This window comes from Pipistrellus hanaki, assembly GCF_964339955.1.
Source record: "Pipistrellus hanaki genome assembly, chromosome: 18".
Taxonomy (NCBI): domain Eukaryota; kingdom Metazoa; phylum Chordata; class Mammalia; order Chiroptera; family Vespertilionidae; genus Pipistrellus; species Pipistrellus hanaki.
This window is the reverse complement of record NC_140520.1, coordinates 15,521,301-15,542,466: the sequence shown is the minus strand read 5'-3', so window position 1 is coordinate 15,542,466 and position 21,166 is coordinate 15,521,301. Positions and strand designations below refer to the sequence as shown.

Genomic DNA, 21,166 nt, shown 5'->3' with positions numbered 1-21,166 from the left:
TCAAATTGACGTCAGACAAAAAGAATGTCCTTTTCCTTATGAAAGAATCCTATATAATAAAACCCTAATATGTAAATTGACCGAATGGTGGAACAACTTGTCACTATGATGTGCACTGACCACCAAGGGGCAGACTCTCAATGCAGGAGCTGCCCCCTGGTGGTCAGTGTGATCCCACAGGGGGAGCGCCGCTCAGCCAGAAGCCGGGCTAAGACCCCTTCAGGGGATGTCCATCTGCCCTGGGAGCAGGCCTAATCCAGCAGGCAGACATCCCCTGAGGGATCCTGGACTGTGAGAGGGTGCAGGCTGGGCTGAGGGACCTCTCCCCTAGTGCACAAATGTCATGCACCAGGCCTCTAGTTTACAAATGAGAGAAAACATACCATTCAGTCAAGTATGGTCTGGTGAGTGTGTCATTATCTTTTGTGTAATAAACTCCCAAAGGTACATGAGAAATAACTGCACACAATTTTCTATTCCTACTGGGCTGAAGCAATTAGCCTGGAAATTTTGTTTTTGCTTGTATTTTTAAGGATTGGCTTTCAAACAGTTGCCACTTCACAGACTAGTTTATAGGTTGTTGTTTTGTTTTTTTTAAAATATATATTTTTATTGATTTCAACGAGAAAGGGGAGGGGAGAGAGAGAGAGAGAGAGAGAGAGAGAGAGAGAGAGAGAGAGAGAGAGAAAGAGAGAGAGAGAGAAACATCAATGATAAGAGAGAATCATCACTTGGCTGCCTCCTGCATGAGATCGAGCCTGTAACCCAGGCATGTGCCCTGATCAGGAATTGAACTGTGACCTCCTGGTTCATAGATGGACACTCAGCCACTGAGCCACACTGGCCAGGCCCAAGGATATTTTTTAAAAAATCGATTTTAGAGAGGAGGGAGAAGGAAAGAGAGAGAGAGAGAGAAAAAAAAAAAGAGAGAGAGATTGATATGAGAGAGAAACATCGATAAATTGCCTTCCACACATGCCCCCACCAGGGCTTGAAGCTACAACATGGCTATGTACCCTGACCAGCAATTGAACCCTCTACCTTTTGGTGCACAGGATGACGCACTAATCACTGAACCACACCTCCTAGGGATATGTTGGGTTCTTTTTTAGAAGAATCTACAGATTTCTCCTTGTGAGCTATTCTATATCAACATGCTATTCTATCTTTTCTGGGCTTTTTTATTTATTTTTATTTTTTAATTTTTTAATTTTTTAACTTTTTTTAAATCAATCTTTATTTCTTTTCTGGGCTTTTTATGTTTTTAGGATTTGCAAGACTATTTTTAGGATGCTCAAGTATGAAAATCATTAAAGATGTATTTAATGACACACGTACAAGAGTATAGTGAATATTTGAAAACCATCCACATGTCCAATAACAGAGGAGTGATTAAATAAATTGAAAATAGCTTAATGAAGGCATTAATAGAAAATTGTATCAATAAAAATCACACTTTTAAATAATCTTCAATGACATAAGAAAATCTCATCACATTACATAATTAACTGGAGAGCTTACAGGGATTTAAGCTGTCTTTATTATATATATTTTGGATATATGCCAAATTTTCTAAAATGAACATGTTTTATTTTTATAACTTTTTTTCTTTTTCTTTTAAGCATTTGTTGGAAGCAAGGAAGATAAGCATTTGCCATCTGACTGTACAGGAACATTAGGAAACCAGTTTCTGACTCAGCGGATGAGCTCATCACATAAGAAACAACAATTCAGATGTAGATTTCCCAGCTAAACGCTGCCTGTGCCATCTGCTGGGACTCCTGACTCAGCTGAGCATGAGTAAATGTAATCTCACATGTTCACTTTTTCATGTCGCAAATATTTAATATTTAATCTGCCTCTCTACAAAGCACTCCGTTAGAGCTGTTCAAGACAAAGGCATGAGTCAAATAGCCTCGCCCTGAAAGGACTGAGCCCGGCATGGCAAGGATTTGCCTGATTTCCAGGCCCACTCTCTGTGCCAAGTCTCAATTCTCCTGTGCTCCAGCCACCGGAGACTATTTTAAAAATATATTTTTATTGATTCCAGAGAGGCAGGGAGTGGGAAGGAGATAGAAACATCAATGATGAGAGAGAATCATTGATTGGCTGCCTCCTGCATGCTCCCCCCCACAGGGAATCAAGCCTGCAACCCAGGCAAGTGCCCTTGACTGGAATCAAACCCAGGACCCTTCAGTCCACAGGCTGATGCTCTATCCACTGAGCCAAACCAGCCAGGGCACTGAGACTATTTTCACTTTTACCATGGCTAAAGGTTTGGGCTCATTCTTTTGCATGGGAAAGGGGAGAGAGGAGGATGCAGTTTTAGCATCTAGAATTAAGGTTATGACTAATAACAGCCAACATTTATTGAGCAGCTACTGTATGCCAGACATCACATTTCATTATTGCAACAGCTCTCAAGCAGGTACTCTTCTCATCCTTTTGCACGAGGGACACTGAGCTTCAGGAAGATTTAACAGTTTGAAAGTGTGGAGACTCCAGTCATGACAGTGGGTCTCAGAAGACCATGCTCCTAACCACCAAGCGATATTGCTAGGCCAGTGCTAGGCCAGGAAGAGATCACTTTTGTACCTTCCTGTCCTCCGGGCAGCTGTGACTCATGGATGAGCTCTGACTCAGCAGCCAGGTTTTCACTGGCTTCTTGAGGTGGGAAAGGGGAGGCACTGGGACTGGCTGGACCAGGTTCTGGCTTTGTCCTGAGGGGATCCATTTCTCTGGGGATGAGAAATGGGCAAGGAGGAGACAACGGGAGGGTTTTGTGAGAAAATAATGAGCAAATCCCAGGTTGTAGCTTGTGAGAAGGGGTTGGTCCTCCCTGCAAATCCCATCTATCTCAAGGGACTCCTGGTCTTTATTTGTTTGACTCCCTCCCCCAACACACTCATTCCAAAATATTGATGGAGAGCGTTGTGTGAAATGGGAATGCATGAGAGGGTTTTAAGCAGCAGAGTTTAAATGTTTCCGTTTAAACACAACCCCTCCGCAGGCTGGGAGGAAGGCAGTTCAAGATTTCTGATAACCAATTCCTTTTCCATCCTCTGTGATTCAGGGGTGAGGTGAGAAAGAGTTTAATACTTAACTCTGTCCACCTAACCCTTTGTCAAAGTTTCAAGATTTCCCAGAATGCTTTTCTCCCTGCCCACTTCAGCAACTTATCTGACTCATTCTGGAATCCCAGCCAACTTTTCCTTTATTGTGCCCCGTTAAAGCCCTTAGGACCTTGACAGAGGGATCAGCACAAAGGTAAGCCAAGCACTTATAGTGATGTGTCAGAGGTAATATCCTGTATCTCAGTGTTTTTCAACCTTTTTTGGGCAAAGGCACACTTGTTTCATGAAAAAAATCACGAGGCACACCACCATTAGAAAATGTTAAAAAATTTAACTCTGTGTCTATATTGACTATATATAAAGTAATTCTCTTGAATAGGAATCAAATAAACACAAAGAAAGTATTTTATAATTACTTTATTATGAAATATTAAGTAAACAAAATAGTGAAAAATTATAAAATTCTTGTCTTGTCGCACCTACGGCACACCAGGCAACATCTCGCGGCACACTAGTGTGCCGCGGAACAGCGGTTGAAAAACGCTGCTGTATCTGTTTAATAATGCACCAGAGCATTTTGGTGCATAGCTCTTCAAGGGAGACATGGGTGGGGTGGTTTACCTATAGGCTCTTTGGCCACATGCAGCTCTTTGGCCCCTTGAGTGTGGCTCTTCCACAAAATACCACAGCCTGGGTGGATCTATTTTGAAGAAGTGGTGTTAGAAGAAGTTTAAGTTTAAAAATTTTGGCTCTCAAAAGAAATGTTAATTGTTGTCCTGTTGATATTTGGCTCTGTGGACTAATGAATTTGCCGACCATTGGGCTAAACCATGGGAGATTTTTTTTCCCCTCCTTTGGAAGATGTTTATCTTATTGGTGACTCCTCAGCATAAATACAATAACGATAAAAGTCAATGAGCATGTGTACTCTTTTCCTCATGCCCTTCACCATTTCAAGCGCTTGAGTCACTTAATTCTCATTGTCTGAAGTAGGTGCTATTATTGCTCCATTTTATAGAGAAAGAAATGGAGACCCAGAGAGGTTAAATAACTTGCCCAAGGACCACTTACTTGATTATTAGGTCATGTGAAGAATATGCCAATGTCATGTATATTTAAAAAATTAAAAAAAAAAAAAAATATATATATATATATATATATATATATATATATATATATATGCAGTGGTAAGAATAGTTAACATGTGATCTCTTAACAGATTTTTACTGCACAGTATGTATTGTTATTTATGTTGAATTTGTTCATCTTGCATAATTAAAATTTTATACTCATTGACTAGCAACTTCCCATTTCCCCTGCCCTCTTCAGCCCCTGGTAACCACAATTTTATTTTTTGCTTCCAGGAGTATGATATTTTAGCTTCCTCATATAGTGGATTCATGTAACCCACATTGTTGCATATTGCAGGATTTCCTTCCTTTTTAAAAAAAAAATTTTTTTTTAATTTTATTTTAAAAAAAATATATTTTATTGATTTTTGTACAGAGAGGAAGGGAGAGAGATAGAGAGTTAGAAACATCAATGAGAGAGAGTCATCGATCAGCTGCCTCTTGCACATCCCCTACTGGGGATATGCCCGCAACCAAGGTACATGCCCTTGACCGAAATCGAACCCGGGGCCCTTCAGTCCCCAAGCCAACGCTCTATCCATTGAGCCAAACCGGTCCCGGCTAAAAAATATATTTTTATTGATTTTATACAGAGATGAAGGGAGAGAGATAGAGAGTTAGAAACATGGGTGAGAGAGAAACATCGATTAGCTGCCTCCTGCATACCCCCTACTGGGGATGTGCCCGCAACCATGGTACCTGCCCTTGACCGGAACTGAACCTGGGACCTTTCAGTCCGCAGGCTGATGCTCTATCCACTGAGCCAAACCAGCTTTGGCCCCTTCCTTTTTAAGGCTGATAGTATTCCATTGTATGTATGTATCACATTCTAATAATCCACTCATTTATTGATGGACATTTAAATTGTTTCCAGGGGTGGCTATTTTTTTTTAATTTTTTTATTTTCCGCCCCCCAGGGGTGGTCATTATAAATGGTGCTGCAGTAAACATATCAGTGCTAATATCTCTGTAAGATCCTGATTTGGCCAACAGACATATGAAAAGATGCTCAACAACACAAATCATCATAGAAATGCAAATCAAACCACAATGAAATATCACTTCCTGGCTATTATCAAACAAAAACAGAAACAAACAAACAAAAATCCGAAAGACAAGTGTTGGAGAGACTATGGAGAAACTGGAACCACCAGGCACTGTTGGTGTGGACATAAAATGATGCAGCCATTGTGGAAAAGAGTATGGAGCTTCCTCAGAAAATAAAGAACAAGACTGCCATAGGACCCAGCAATCCCTCTTCTGGCTGCTTGTTCCAGCAGGTTATTTTAAGGTGTGTTTAATTCTGTACAACTCTATATTGCTTTAACCATCTGGGTGGAGTTATTTCAAATTTTCTCACCCCATTTCCTTTTATGAAAAACAGCACATACAAAACAGAGGACGCAGAAGGTCTTTAGTCACAGAATAAGAACGAACCATGCCGAAGGTAAATTTAAATGTTGTGTTAAAATGCCGGATGAACCTGGAAATTACGTAGCAGCTTTAGGAGAAATTAACATTCTGGAAAGACACTGGCTTGTTTCCAGACACAGTCTTATCACTAGGGTGTTTCTCTGGCCCTTATTTCCATAATTATTTTCGGTTTCTCTCTCACTCTCACTCACCTGAGCTGAGTCACTCAGATAATTCAGAAATTTGCCTTTGCTGCCAAAAGACTCCAGTCAGGAGGTAAGCAGTGGTGAGTGCTAAAGACATGGGTGACACATGTAGCACTCCTCCCTCCCCGCCTTTAAAAGTTGAAACCAGTCAGCACTATTGTGTGCTAGTGAAAGCATTTCAAGTGCCTGGGTGCAGGTACTAGGTGGATGGAGATTTGTTCACTCCCTGCCTTGGGGGACGCATGCATGAGGCAACCAGTGGATGTGTCTCTCTCACATAGAAGTTTCTCTCTCCCCTCCTCCTCCTTTTCACTCTCCAAAAATCCATGGAAACAATATCCCCAGACGAGGATTAAAAAAATAAAATAAAATAAAATAAAATAAAATAAAATAAAATAAAATAAAATAAAGAGGTAGTTGACACTAGAGCTCAAGGCCATATTCTTTAAAGAGTTGAATTTTTGTGGGATCAGGGAGGGGGACTGGTTTTTATGTGAGGTTAAGGAAGAAGGATACTTCTATCATCTCCAGCACTGTGATATGTTGGTCGTGGACAAAATATCATTCACTTGAGGAGGATCCAGGTGTAACCCTGAGAAGCACAGAGAAAAGGAAATACTCCAAAGTGTTTGAGAGTAGAGGGGTTCTGCTGATGACACGGTAGAAAAGTTTGCATGGTTTAGGAATGGCGGAAGGTCCGGCCAGTCAGGTGTGTACAGTGTCTAAGCAGAGAAGAGTCTGGTGAGGATGGGTGACCTGGAAGCATGGACTTTGGCGGGTGACTAAGGTAAATGGGGACTTGAGACATGCTGACATTAGTTCCGGTGGTGTCTTAGGAGAAGATGGATAATCCATTTATTCATAGCGTCTTGCTCTGATTTGGACTCCCAGGCCATTTCCGATGGTAAGTCTGTGGGAAGAACACTTACAGAGCTCCAAATCAATACTAGTATTCCCCAATCCTCCCACCCGTCCTGATGTTCTTTATGGCACACACAGTCCCGATGCCTCACCAGCCTGATCACCCTCTGTTGGTTAACATTCTATTGTGTCAGCGTCATTGTTAGAGTGTGCTTCTTAGAACAGAATATGCTCTGAATGTGGGCTGGGAAGAACAGAGTGCCCTTCGCCTGTCAGCTCCTTTGATTTCAGTGCTGTTCTTACATGCATCTACCTGCTTGTGCTTCTCAGTTCAAGGTGAATAATTCTGGGACATTCCCCCCCCCCCCCCCCCCCCCCCCCGCAGAAACTGCTCATTGTGCCAAATTCTTCCTACAATCCGATTCTTGTAGGATCCTACAATATGAGCTCAAGATCTCATTCACTATAAAGCAATTTGTAGATGGGAAATGGTTTCTGTTAGGATAGATGATGAGTATGATTTGATATTCTGGGCCAAATACTTAGCTGGTTTAGAAAAACAAAGTACGTGTGAATCTAAACCTCTTCCTCCTGGACAAGTATGGGCTACTTTTCAGGACATTGTCCGGCTGGTGGAGGAATTTGCCTTGGCACAGTGGGATTTACCTAGGGCTTTGGAAGCTCAGGTACCTGACCTGGAATCAGGGCAGCTGGTCCAGCCACTTTTTGGGAGTCTTGGCATTTTACTTTATTCCCTCTACTCTCTTAGCATTTTTATCTGACAGTTAACAGTTCTGCATTTTATGCTGTCTTTTAAAAATTGCCTTGCTCAGCAAAGTCATCGTTTTTCCACCTACTGTGATTTCTAGTTTATCTTTTTATCAGATATCCTGAGTATTTCCTCTGCCCCCTAATCTGACCCATATAATCTGACCTACTTTGTTCATCAGATTTGGTTAAAGCTACTGCTCGTAATTGCTGCTTAGCTGATCACAAAACCAAATGACACGGTGTACTATAGATGTCACCTGCCTTTAATAACATTAAATAAGGAAACATGCTTAAATTGAGCTTAATGTAGTCCGTGCCAACATGAAATGATACACATTAAAAAATTACACTTTAAAAATTCTAATTTGAAATTAAATGGACACATTTGATTGTGGTAGGAAGATGAACATTTTGACCAAACATTGTCAATTTAGGATGGATTTAGTGAGTCTGCCCTTTGTTGGACAAGACAAACAGCAGCAGCAACAAATTCCACAAAATTCCACAAATCATCTAAATCACTAAGCATCGCCTAAACTGGTTTGGCTCAGTGGTAGAGCGTCGGTCTGCGGACTGGGGGGTCCTGGGTTCGATTCCGGTCAAGGGCATGTACGTTGGTTGCCGGCACATCCCCGGTGGGGGGTGTGCAAGAGGCAGCCGGTTGATGTTTCTCTCTCATCGATGTTTCTAGCTCTCTATCCCTCTCCCTTCTTCTCTGTAAAAAATCAATAAAATATATTAAAAAAAAATAAATCACTAAGCATCAACTTCTTTTTTTTAATTTTAAATCATATTTTATTGATTTTCCACAGAGAGGAAGGAAGAGGAATAGAGAGCTAGAAACATCGATGAGAGAAAAACATCGACCAGCTGCCTCCTGCACATCCCCTACCGGGGATGTGCCCGCAACCAATCAATTTCTTAAATTAAGGCCTACAGCTGTGGGATCATTTGCGTACCTGGGTTTATGAAAAATAAACCTTACTTCCTCTCATTCCTTCCATCCATTCCTGACTTTGAGCTGGTGTGGTTTACTGGTTAAGTGTATTATACCAGCTCTGGAATTAGCCAGACCTAGATTTAATTCATGGCCATGCCATACACTAGTTTGATGTTACTCAAATTCTTTGAGCCTCAGTTTTCTCATCTGTAAAAAGGGGATGAGGTGATACTTATAGTAGTTATTTTGATATTATTGATTTTGAGAAGAAGGTATTTAGTAAATTGCTTTAGTTTTAATAAGAATATTGAAAGAACGGGCTCAATTCAAAAATCCTTGCTCTTATTTTCTTAGGAATATAACAGTAGAGGAAACCAACCCCAAATCCTCACTCTTATTTTCTTAAGAATATAACAATAGAAGAAAATCAAATAGAGAAATCAACTCTAAGTCTTTTTCTGGCTGAGAACAGTCTCACGTAGCATAGCCTCAAATAAATAGTGGAAATCTCCTGCCTCTGGGATATTCAAGGCTTGTGGAACGATGGTTTCTAATTTGTAGCATTTGCTTCTATTGAAACCCCATTAGGATGTTCCCATCAGGCAGGACTTCGAGTATGGTGTGTTCCTTTTTTGTAAAAGTCAATGCTCTATTGCCCACATATTATAGACTTTTAATTCACTAGTTGTTAAATCTAAAATGCTTGCCAGTGAGTTTCCCCTTGAACAAATTCCAGTCGGGGTTTTGTAGGTACCTAGTTTTCAGGACAAGCAGGAGAGAATTAGGTACTGTTCCTCCATTACTTACCATCATCTTACTCATCATCTTGTGACGACATTGCTTTTCTAAGCATAAAATAATTTGCAGCTTTTATTGATCTTTCCTTGGTCTTTGCCTCTGTGGTCAGGACTCTATTCTGAACCACATATAGCTGTGTAGTTGTATATGGTCCCCAGAGCTACCAAAGTTAAAGTGGAAGCTGTGCTTTAGCAGCCTCATGGAAATCTGGGTCAATAGATATTTAATTCAGTTGGAAGTAGAATCTAATGTGATGTAGCGTACACCCTCCTTTCAAAGCAGCTCGTCCACCATGGCTTGACATCATACCTCTTGGAGGTGGGTGCATGACCCCTTGCCAAGGAGATAAGCACACTGGTATTCTGGTACCATGATTTTTTTTTTTTAAAATATATTTTATTGATTTTGTACAGAGAGGAAGGGAGAGAGATAGAAAGCTAGAAACATCGATGAGAGAGAGTCATCGATCAGCTGCCTCTTGCACACCACCTGCTGGGGATATGCCCGCAACCAAGGTACATGCCCTTGACCGGAATCGAACCGGGGTCCCTTCAGTCCCCAAGCCGACGCTCTATCCATTGAGCCAAACCGGTCTCGGCTGGTACCATGATTTTATTATCAGGAATTACTGTAATCTCTTACTGTAAAATGAATGTCTTAATAAACTTTAGAGACTCCACTAACACTGGCCTATGTATTTATGGAAATTCAGTGTATTAAAGTTGGCATTTCAAACCAAAGGGGATGATGGAGTATTTGATACATACTACTGAGAAAATTGGTTATTATTGAGAAAAAGAAAAAAAAAGTTTATTATCTCATAGCAGGCTGTGAACTAAATTTCAAATTGTTTAGAGGATTAAGCATAATAAATGTTTAATGTGCTAAAATAATACAAAGATTATCTTAGTCTTTCTGGGAGAGGAAGACACAAGCAAGACCCAAACCTAGAAACCCCCCCCTCCTGCTTCCCCCCCCCATATACACAGTACTTAGGTAAAATTATTATTATTTTGTTATTTTTAAATATATATATATATATATATATATATATATATATATATATATTATTGATTTTTTACAGAGAGTTAGGGAGAGAGATAGAGAATTAGAAACATCGTTGAGAGAGAGTCATCGATCGGCTGCCTCTTGCACACCCCCTACTGGGGATGTGCCCACAACCAAGGTACATGCCCTTAACCGGAATCGAACCTGGGACCTTTCAGTCCGCAGACCAACGCTCTATCCACTGAGCCAAACCGGTTTCGGCCATACATTTTTTGATAGCTCAATTGATGTTGCTTTCAGATTTAATTCATTGGAATTAATAATTATTCAAAACGTGTATACATTTTATTGTAACACCCTGTATGTAGGACCAAATCCAATGTGAGTATAAATTTATTAAAACTCACTGGGTAAATTGGTGATAAGCCAGTGACCCAAATGCCTTAGCAACCAGAACGAACGGTCGCTATGATGCCCACTGCACCAGCTAAGGGGCCCAATGAGGTGGGGAGTGGGGCTGGCCAACCTCCCTCGGCCCCGCCCCCAGTAGCCCCACCCCTGATTGGCCTCTCCCACTCTGATTGAGGGTGGGGCGGCTGGCCAAACCACCCTCTGCCCTTCCCCCAAGTTAGCTCCGCCTCTGATGAGCCTGCCTCACCCTGATCAGTCCACAGCCCCTTCCCTCAGCCTGCCCACCCCTGATTGCACCCCCTACCCCAATAGGGGGTAGGGCTGGCCTGCCAACATCCTGTAGCCCTATCCCCCAGCTGGCCCCACCCCTGATCGCCCCCCACCTTATCAGGGGCAGGGCTACCCATGGCCCTCAGTCGGCCCCCAATCCCAATCGCCTGTGGCCACCCAGCTGACCCAGCCTTGATTGGGCCCCGATCAGCTCCGATGGGGCAGGCGGGCCAACCTCTTGCTATCTCCTCCTCCTGACAGGCCCAGCCTCAATCCACCCCAATTGGGGCCAAGCTGGCAGGACCCCACCTGTGCACGAATTGTGCAATGGGCCTCTACTATCTCAATAAGGCTGTTAAAAAATTCCTCTGCAATACTTTTTGTTTACAACATTTTCCTTAGGGAAATGCACACACATTTCTCATGGCCTATACGGTCTTGATTTATTCAGTTTGTTTGGCTTTGATCCTTCAGAGTTCTCTCCTATCAATCCCCTTGCTCACCAATTGCCAGCAGACCTACGCCCAGCAATGCAGTACTCTCTTTTGCCTCAGGGCCTTTCTACCTGTGGTTCTTTGCCTGAAACACCCTTAATCCTCCACTTTTTAAACTAATCCTTTACATCTTAGTTTAAATGTTACTTCCTGAGAGAGCTTCCTTAACACATCCCTTCGCAGTTTAAATCAGGTTATTCTGTCATTCTCTCTCCCAGGACTGTCCCTTTAGTTTGAAGCATTTGTCACAATCTGTAATTACGTATTTATTTTGTGATGATTTGTTTAATTTTCATCTTTCCACTTAAGGTAAGCTCTAAGAGGGTAGGAAGCACACCTATCTATAGATTCATTTTCATTTTATCTTAACAGGTCAATTAATTTAATTACCCAGGATTACATATTGCGGTTAGGACCTTGAGGGGTTCACTACAATGTGCACTGCTAAAAATGAAACAAAGACACTTCATTGGAATTTTTTCTTCTTTTTACCAGTTAGGCGAATGATAACATGAACTCAGAGACATTTTCAGGCTCAGGTAATTGCAGGCAAGCTCTATGGTATAGTTCGAATGCTTGTATACACATTGGCAGAATTGATGGTCAAAGTGCAGACACTCCCTTAATCACATATCTTTAGGGAGCTGCGTTCTTGCCCAAAGCATCCAGAGAAGATTTTTAAAGGGTATGTAATCCTTCTAGAACATTAGGTACCTGCTTACTTGTATTTGGCTATTGTGGTCCCTCTGAGAATTGCTTTTTTAAAAAAAATATATTTTATTGATTTTTTTACAGAGAGGAAGGGAGAGGGATAGAGAGTTAGAAACATCAATGAGAAACATCGATCAGCTGCCTCCTGCACATCTCCCACTGGGGATGTTCCCGCAACCAAGGTACATGCCTCCTGACTGGAACTGAACCTGGGACCTTTCAGTCCGCAGGCCATCGCTCCATACACTGAGTCATATTGGTCAGGGCCCTCTGAGAATTGCTTTTAAAAATGTTTATTTATTTATTTATGTGTTTTTTAAAATACATTTTTATTGATGTCAGAGAGGAATGGAGAGGAAGAGAGAGATAGGAACATCAATGATAAGAATCATTGATAGGCTGCCTCCTGCCTGTCCCCTACTGAGGCGCAAGCACCCAAGCTGGGCATGTGCCCTGATTGGAAATTGAACCAGTGACTTCTTGGTACCTGGGTAAATGCTCAACCACTGAGGCACACTGGCCAGGCTAGAATTGCTTTTAGTGACTTCTGCCATCAGTTAATACATAGAACAACATTATAAGAAAGAATGTACTGCTGCTGAAATTATTGCAGAAATTCAGTGTTCTGCATCACCCAGTGGTCTCTTAGAGAGATCCCATAGTCTTTTAGAAGCTCAGGCTTGAATATCAGCTATACCCATGGGAATCTCCATTATACACAGAAACTGGGACGAGAGTTAGTGAGATAATGGAGTTGAACATTTATGCATAGAATCCTTTTCTATTAAGTGTAGGAATGAGTGGCTTCCAAATATTTACTAGGATGCCATTTTTCCCTAATAAAATTAAGTGGGTACTCCATTATGTAAAACAGATAAAAGAGCTGGCCCTGGCTGGGTAGCTTAGTTGATTAGAACATTGTCCCAATATGCCAAGGTTTTGGGTTTGATACCAGGTCAGGGTACATACAAGAATCAACCAGTGAATGCATAAGTAAATGGAACAACAAATCGAAATATTTTTCTCTCTCTCCCTCTCTGTCTGTCAAAAAAACAAAAACAAACAAACAAACAAAACAAAACAAAACAAAACAAAATAAAAAAGAAAGAAAAAATGATAAGAAAGCTGGAGTGTGAGTTGGATTGCAGGGAAGACGTGCTTTAGTTGCCCCCCCTCCCATTTAAGCATCTTTGGTCCTCTGAAGTAGGTAGCAAGGGAGTTACAAGTCCAGTCCACCCATTTGGAACCCTTGTGTCCCCCACTGAGAAACAGAAGCACACCACCCACTTAATGAACTGGAGAAAGCCATGGGGTGGGGGTTTCTTCCTATTAACACAGGATTAATGAACACACTGTGAACTAAACAAATCAATATTGTACACATAAGCAGTCACTAAGGGTTATTTATTTATTTTTTTTTTAAAAAAGCTTCTTAAAGACTCGGTCAGCAGGGGGAGCCATTTGCCAATGTTTCTGCATTTCCCGTGTGATCTCTCAAACTTGCCTGCAGAACTAGTAATGTATTAATATTACTCAAGCCTGTGCAGCCTTGAGCAGTGAGCAAAGCATTTCCGTGAGAGTTGAGAGAGAAGCAGCACATGGAAGCAAACCTCCACATGGTCCAGCTTCTTTGAATTTTTCTGATTTATCTCAAAAAATAATTCGAGCTCTAACGGGTTTGGCTCAGTGGATAGAGACCACTGGGTGATGCAGATAGTATGTATTATAAATATTTTATATTCTTATAAAATATATGTACAACATTGATTTGTCTAGCTCATGGTGTGTTAATAAAATTTATTATAAATAAATTATAAAATAATTTATTTCTGCAATAAATTCAGCAGGAGTACATTCTTTCTTATAATGTTGTTCTATGTATTAACTGATGGCAGAAGTCACTAAAAGCAATTCTAGCCTGGCCAGTGTGCCTCAGTGGTTGAGCATCGACCCAGGTACTAAGAAGTCACTGGTTCAATTCCCAGTCAGGGCACATGCCCAGCTTGAGTGCTTGAGCCTCAGTAGAGGCATGCAGGAGGCAGCCTAACAATGATTCTCTCTCATTATTGATGTTCCTATCTCTCTCTCCCTCTCCCTTCCTCTCTGACAGAATCGGACTGATGGGACCCAGGTTCGATTCCGGTCAAGGGCCTATACCTGGGTTGCAGGCACATCCCCAGTGGGAGATGTGCAGGAGGCAGCTGATCGATGTTTCTAACTCTCTATCCCTCTCCCTTCCTCTCTGTAAAAAATCAATAAAAATATATTAAAAAATAATTTGAATACTGACTCTTCCATAAATTGTCCACATTTCTTTGTTTTATTATTATTATTTTTTTGTTCCAATACCTCATTTCCCTCCCCTTTGGTAACCATCAGCTTGTTCTTTATATCTATGGGTCTGTGTCTATTTTTTTGTTTGTTTATTCATTTTTGTTTTTTAGATTGCAAATAGAAATGAGATCATACAGTATTTGTCTTTGTCTGAATTAATTGGTGCCACTCAAGCAGGTGCCAGTTGGGGGAGGGAGAAGCATCACCATTATATGTAGTTGCAAGTTTTGATGATTACACAAGATAGGACATTTTACTTATGAAAATGAAATTTTTTTTGGTGACTTAAAAGTGATCAGAGTACCATTTATTTTTAAATTGTGTATAGTTAATTATGGGGATATACAATACATCTCCCCCCCGGCCTCCCCCCCCCCCCCCCCCCACAGAATAAGGAGGATGGTATCAGGGAGTGAGTAGAAGGACTGTGGGGGATGATAATGAGGTAAACTTAATATATATTGCATTTGAGAAGCCCATGACATATACTGTTGGAAATGTCCAATGAGGAGCTAGATCTATGGCTCAGAAAAAGTAAAACAAGCAATAAAACATACATCCCGCTGAGGTTAACATAACAATGACAGCTATCAGTAAACACCAGGACTTAGGTTAAGCATTGTATGTAGATCACACCATTTAATCTTTACAATACCCTTATCATATAAGATGTATTATAACTCCTCTGTTCTAGCAAGGAAAACTGAAGCTTAGGCAAAGTCAATGATTTACTCAGGCTGACACAGCTATTAAGTATTATAGTGAGGAGGGTAGGGAGATCTGGGGGAGATAAGAGATCAACCAAAGGACTTGTATACATGCATATAAGTACAACCAATGGACACAAAATTCTGGGGAGGGAGGGTCTGTATGGGAGGGGGTGGACAATGTGTAAGATATGTACACATAATAATTTAATAAAAAAAATAATAAGGGGGAAAAAAGTAAGTATGAGATCTTTGTTATGGGGCTCAGTTCTCTAAGTATCCCCCATGACCTCCCAGTGGGACACGTTGAAAGATCCAGAGCATTGAAATGTAAAAAGATAGATATGTTACATAAAGCTGGCTCAGCAAAGGGGTACTATTTGTATACAATAAAAAGAATCTCTGAAAATGTCAAATTACTCTGGGAGATGAAATGTCTTAAAGGATATGTGCAAAAATCAATGTTTAATGTTTCCTCTTTTGCTAGATTTCTGGGATCTAACTAAATGATTTATTTATTTTTTTTGAAAATAAATAAAACTTAATACTCTTTCCCAGTATGGTTTACAGAATGCTTTCAAAAATAGGAATGAGAACCTTTTCTTTCTATTGAATCTGTCTACACTCTGGTCATAGAATAGGTCATCATCAAAGAAGAGTGGGTATAAGCAGGGGGGAAAATTCATGTGGAGACTCAGAAACATAGTGGTGTACACAAAGGGAAAGGCCCAACAAATTCAAGACACATCCATATACACTCTTGGGCATAAAAAGAGAGAGACAGAAATATCCTTATATTATACTATGACTTTTATGATATCACTCTTTCAAAAAATATTTTTATTGCCCTAGCTGGTTTGGCTCAATGGATAGAGTGTTGGACTGAAGGGCCCCGGGTTCAATTCCTTTCCTCTCTCTGAAGTCAATAAAAATATATTCTTAATAAGTATGCTTATTAAGAATATATTAAGACTTCTGAAGTCATTTCAACATAAGAAACCACAGCCTTCAATGGTGGAATCAATAGGCCTGAATGTATGTTCTGGAGACCTATGTTCTGACTTAGCCACCTATTAGCTCTGATACCTTGGACAAATCAACTGACGTTTACTTGAACAAGCTTTCTAATTTTTTGGGTTGTGTTGTTCAGCCTTGTGTATGGAGACAGAGCTTTTTACAGCAAGGAACTCAGCTACCATCACTAGTGTTTCTCAGATTCAAAGGCAGGCGGGGGAATCTACTCTGTGCATCTGACAAGCCATTTAGGCAATCTTTTATTTATAGGAAAATCAGGACAACAGCCACAAGCAAAACCAGAAAGAGAGTGAGTAAGATTGCAAAGGGAAATGGGGATTCTTGTACAGTGCGAGTTCGGGTGGCCTTGAGTGTTCGGTCCCACTGGTTCAAGATGGCATTTCTGGCTCCTTTCCATTTCCCTGGGCCAGTCAGGCGGAACTGGTATGGTGTGCATGGGCCAAAGAAGACGGCCCAAGCCAGACGTGGGTCTGTCAGGAGCATGGAGAGCAGGTTGGGTTTTGCATTGATATCCGTCAGAAGTTCATCTATGTATGTGATATAATCCAACTGTAAGGCTTTGCAGTAACAAAAGCCAAACCTTTATAAAAGGAAGATTGGGGAGCAAGGCGAAGACAGAAAGATAAAACAATCATAATCTTAGAACAAGTAAAAGTGCCAAAAGTTAACAATGAGGCTGCACAATTTGGAATGGTTTCTGGGTTCTTCCCTCCATGCCCATAGCTGTTTATCTAATGGTCTCACCGAAAAGATACTGTATACATATGGTGCTTCAAATACTCACAATGCCTCTATTATTAGTTTAGTTCTTTTTGCCAAATGATTAGCAATTTCTAGGGGAAAAACAGTATTTTTACTATTCCTAAGTCTTTCTAAAACTCAATTATTGCTAGATATGTATAATATAAAAAGCCACAAAAATCAATAGGGTGGAATTTCCCTTTAATGCTGGTATTAGTCCCTACAATCATTGACTGAACTATGTGATAAGAAGCTTTTGTACTTTGTAGCTCTAATTAACGGTCTATGTTATATGAGAATTCCATAATGGAGATCAAATCATATTCTGAGTTGAGGATGTACCATGAAAAGAGGTCAATACTTGAATTTTAAAGTATATATGAATGAGAGAAATGATATGTTTTTTAAATGCATTGATTTTAAAACTTTTTTTTGTCCTTAGAAACTATTTTTTTTTTAAGTAAAATTTTACATCAAAGCCCTAAACAGTAAAACAGATAAAAACAAAGATGTTTGTGTTGGATTAGGAGTGAGAGAGGGAGCCCAAGACCACCTTCTTCCCTTCTATTCTCTTTGGCCCTTGAATGACAAAGAGTAGAAAAATGGAAACCTCTCCTCTAGGAAAGGCACCAACAAACGTATTCTGCAAAAGGCTGGAGGGTCAGTATTTGAGGCTTCATGGGCTATATTATGGTCTCTATTGCAGCTCCTCAACTCTGCTGTTATAACTTGAAAGCAGCCATAGGCAGTAAGTAAATTAATGAGTGAGGCTATGTTCTAATACAACATTATGGCCATTGAATTTCATATAATTTTCACATATCACAAAATATTTTCCTTTTCCTTTTCCCCTCAGCCATTTAAAAATGTAAAAGAATAGCCCTGACCGGTTTGGCTCAATGGATAGAGCGATGGCCTGCAGACTGAAGGGTCCCTGGTTCGATTCTGGTCAAGGGCATGTACTTTGGTTGCAGGCACATCTCCAGTAGGGGGTGTGCAAGAGGCAGCTGATCGATGTTTCTAACTCTCTATCCCTCTCCCCTTCTCTCTGTAAAAAAATCAATAAAATACATTTAAAAAAATGTAAAAGAATAAAACATGTGGTTGGTAGATTTGGCCACCAGGCCATAATTTGCAGACTTGCTCTAGATTGGGTCTGAATGAAATAAGACAACTGAATACAGGTTTGTTGAATGAATATATGAGCAGACCCTTCTAGTGTCAGAGTAGACAAACCTGCTTGCCTTCTGATCACAGAGAAGGTATGGAATAATGTGTCTGGTAGAGGCGTGTTAACGATGTTTGATTTAGAATCCAAACTCCATGTGGTGCAAGATGACCATAATTTGAAGTGATATTTTGGGACATTAAAACGTCTCAATTTCTCTTTCCTCCTCTCTTCTTTTTTTTTTTTTTTTAATATATTTTATTGATTTTGTACACAGAGGAAGGGAGAGAGATAGAGAGCTAGAAACATTGATGAGAGTCATCGATCAGCTGCCTCTTGCACACCCCCTACTGGGGATATGCCCGCAACCAAGGTACATGCCCTTGACCGGAATCGAACCGGGGTCCCTTCAGTCCCCAAGCCGACGCTCTATCCATTGAGCCAAACCGGTTTCGGCTCCTCCTCTCTTCTTAAACAGACTTTCCGCCCCCCCCCCCCCCTCTAAGTCTCAGGCGCTTTTTTCTATGGTGTAACCCTCACCTCTCTTTGTTATGGTTTTTGCCAATTTCAGTTATAATTCAAAAAGGGCACAAAAGTTGTTAACTTACCCACTGGGCCTGTTCTCTTTCCTGGCATTAACTTCTTCTATCATGACACTTCGAGGGGGTAATTTAGTCACACCTGTAAAACAAACAAACAAACAAAAATGCAATTTAACTTTAGGTTTAGGTGCTTGCTTAGTGGGTAAAGATGCTTTCCCACTGCTCGGAATTTATTATTAGTGCCCAGCTACTTGTCGGCTCTTCTGGCAAATGTGCCAGAAGCTTCAGTGGCCTGGTAGTTGGTATGTTCCTGGACCAAAAGATCAGCATCTGGTCATCTTGCTACTTACTTGATATGACAGAAGTCCACATCTGGTTTGCCTGAACTTCGTCATTGAATTGGTTGAATTCTTAAATTGTAATTGAAGTAGTCCATTCAGTCAACCTAACAGATTTTTTTTTGAGCTCTGGCTTATCTTTTGTGCTGATGATGGCACATGTTCATTATGGTAGTGTAATTCAGCAAATAATAGAACGCATTCTGCTTTTAAAGGTTCTGTTGCGTTGGCCCTAGCTGGTTTGGCTCAGTGGATAGAGCATCGGCCTGGGGACTGAAAGATCCTAGGTTCGATTCCAGCCAAGGGCACATGACCTGGTTGTGGGCTCAATCTCCTGTAGGGGGTGTGCTGGAGGCAACCAATCAATGATTCTCTCTCATCATTGATATTTCTATTTCTCCCTCTCCCTTCTTCTCTGAAGTCAATTAAAATATATTTAATTAAAAAAGATTCTGTTGCTTTGGATAGGAGTTAGGGAGGGTCTAGAAATTGCCAGTATCCAGTACAACATGGCTAACAGAACACACCTGCTGTTTCTAACGCACTTACCTTTCAGGACTTGAACAGCCCATCGAGCTTGAGTTTCTCCTGTGGGTACCATGGAGCCCAAGGGTTTGATGAGGCCAATGACAGCCAGGGTTGGCTTTTCCAGATGTGCAGGGAAGATGTACTTGTACAGCGATGCCTGGCCATCTTCGACCTTCACCACAGTTTGGTCAAGGAAGGGGAAAGCAAAGGTGTATCCAGTGGCAAAGACAATGATGTCAATGGGCTGTTCCTTTGGGGAGTAGTTAAATACGACAGAGCTTTTCTTCACCTCCTTTATGCTTGGCTTGATGAGCACTTTCCCAGTGATGATTCGGCCTGGGAGCTCATCATTTATCACAGGCTCTTTCATTTGTGTCCTGAACAAAAAACACAGGAGAGATATATCTGCCAGGGGACGATACAGCAGCCCTCCTGCCTCCTCCCTCCTGTCTTCATTCTGGGATCCTGCTCCTGGCTAGACAGGAGGTGCCAGTCTTTTTAAAATTATTCCTGAGCTTAACACATTAAAAAAATAGACTTTATAACTTATTGCAGTTTTAGGTTCACAGCAAAATTAAGTTGAAAGTACAGAGATGTACCATATACCCTTTGCCCCTCCTCACACAAAGCCTCCCCCATCCAGATCCCCCACCAGAGTGGTGCATTTGTTACAATCGATGAATCTGCACGGACACATCCTCAAAAAACCTGGGCTCCCCAACTTTTCCTACCCATCCTTCCCTTTGGCCACCATCAGTTTGTTCTCTATATCTGTGAGTTTGTTTGTTTGTTTTGTCGTATTTATTTACTTATTTTGCTATTTTACATTCCATCTAGAAGTGATATAATATGTATTTCACTTAGCATACTATCCTGTAGGTCTATTCATGTTGTTACAAATGGCAAGATTTCATTCCTTTTATTGCTGAATATGACCATACCACATCTTCTTTATCCATTTATCTATCCATACACATTTAGGTTACTTCCATATGATGGCTATTACTAGTAATGCTGCAATGAACATGTGGGTGCATAGATATTTTTAAACTCATGTTTTTGTTTTCTTCAGATAAATCCCCAGAAGTGGAATTGCTGGATTATATGACAGCTCTATTTTTTTTTTTTTTAAAAAGTTGTTTATTGATTAAGGTGTTACACATGTGTCCTTATTCCTCCATTACCCCCTGACAGCTCTATTTTTAACTTTATGAGGATGCTCTATACTGTTTTCCTTAGTGGCTGCACTAATTTACAATCCCATCAACAGTACATGAGGGTTCCCTTTTCTCCACACCTTCGCCAGCACTTGTAATTTGATTTATTGATGATAGCCATTCTGACAGATGTCAGTAGCTCTTTCATTGTAGTTTTAATTTGCATTTCCTTTTTTTAAAAAAAATATATTTTATTGATTTTTGTACAGCGAGGAAGGGAAAGAGATAGAGAGTTAGAAACATCAATGAGAGAGAGTCATCGGATCAGCTGCCTCTTGCACACCCCCTACTGAGGATATGCCTGCAACAAAGGTACATGCCCTTGACCGGAATCGAACCCGGGCCTTTCAGTCCCCAAGCCGACGCTTTATTCATTGAGCCAAACCGGTCCCGGCTTAATTTGCATTTCCCTGAAGATTGGTGATATTGAGTATATTTTCATGTATCTGTTGGCCATTTTTATGTCTTC

At 40.8% G+C, this 21,166-nt stretch overlaps 2 protein-coding genes across 2 annotated transcripts in view; one reads left to right on the top strand and one right to left on the bottom strand.

Annotated features, from left to right (window-relative positions):
* LOC311613004 (histone-lysine N-methyltransferase SETMAR-like) overlaps positions 1-21,166 on the top strand; it is a gene marked incomplete at its 3' end in the record, with an annotated part of 161,999 nt that overhangs the window by 27,131 nt on the left and 113,702 nt on the right. The gene's annotated exons all lie outside the window — the stretch shown is intronic.
* Positions 16,387-21,166, bottom strand: part of LOC311613006 (uncharacterized protein) — a 41,834-nt gene continuing 37,054 nt past the window's right edge. Inside the window, exons 16-18 of the mRNA XM_084866479.1 lie at positions 19,502-19,857; positions 18,681-18,753; positions 16,387-16,743 (exon numbers count right to left, since the gene is read on the bottom strand). Coding sequence (XP_084722605.1) covers positions 16,407-16,743; positions 18,681-18,753; positions 19,502-19,857 — 766 coding nt within the window. The 3' untranslated portion in view covers positions 16,387-16,406. The remainder of the gene's footprint in view (positions 16,744-18,680; positions 18,754-19,501; positions 19,858-21,166) is intronic.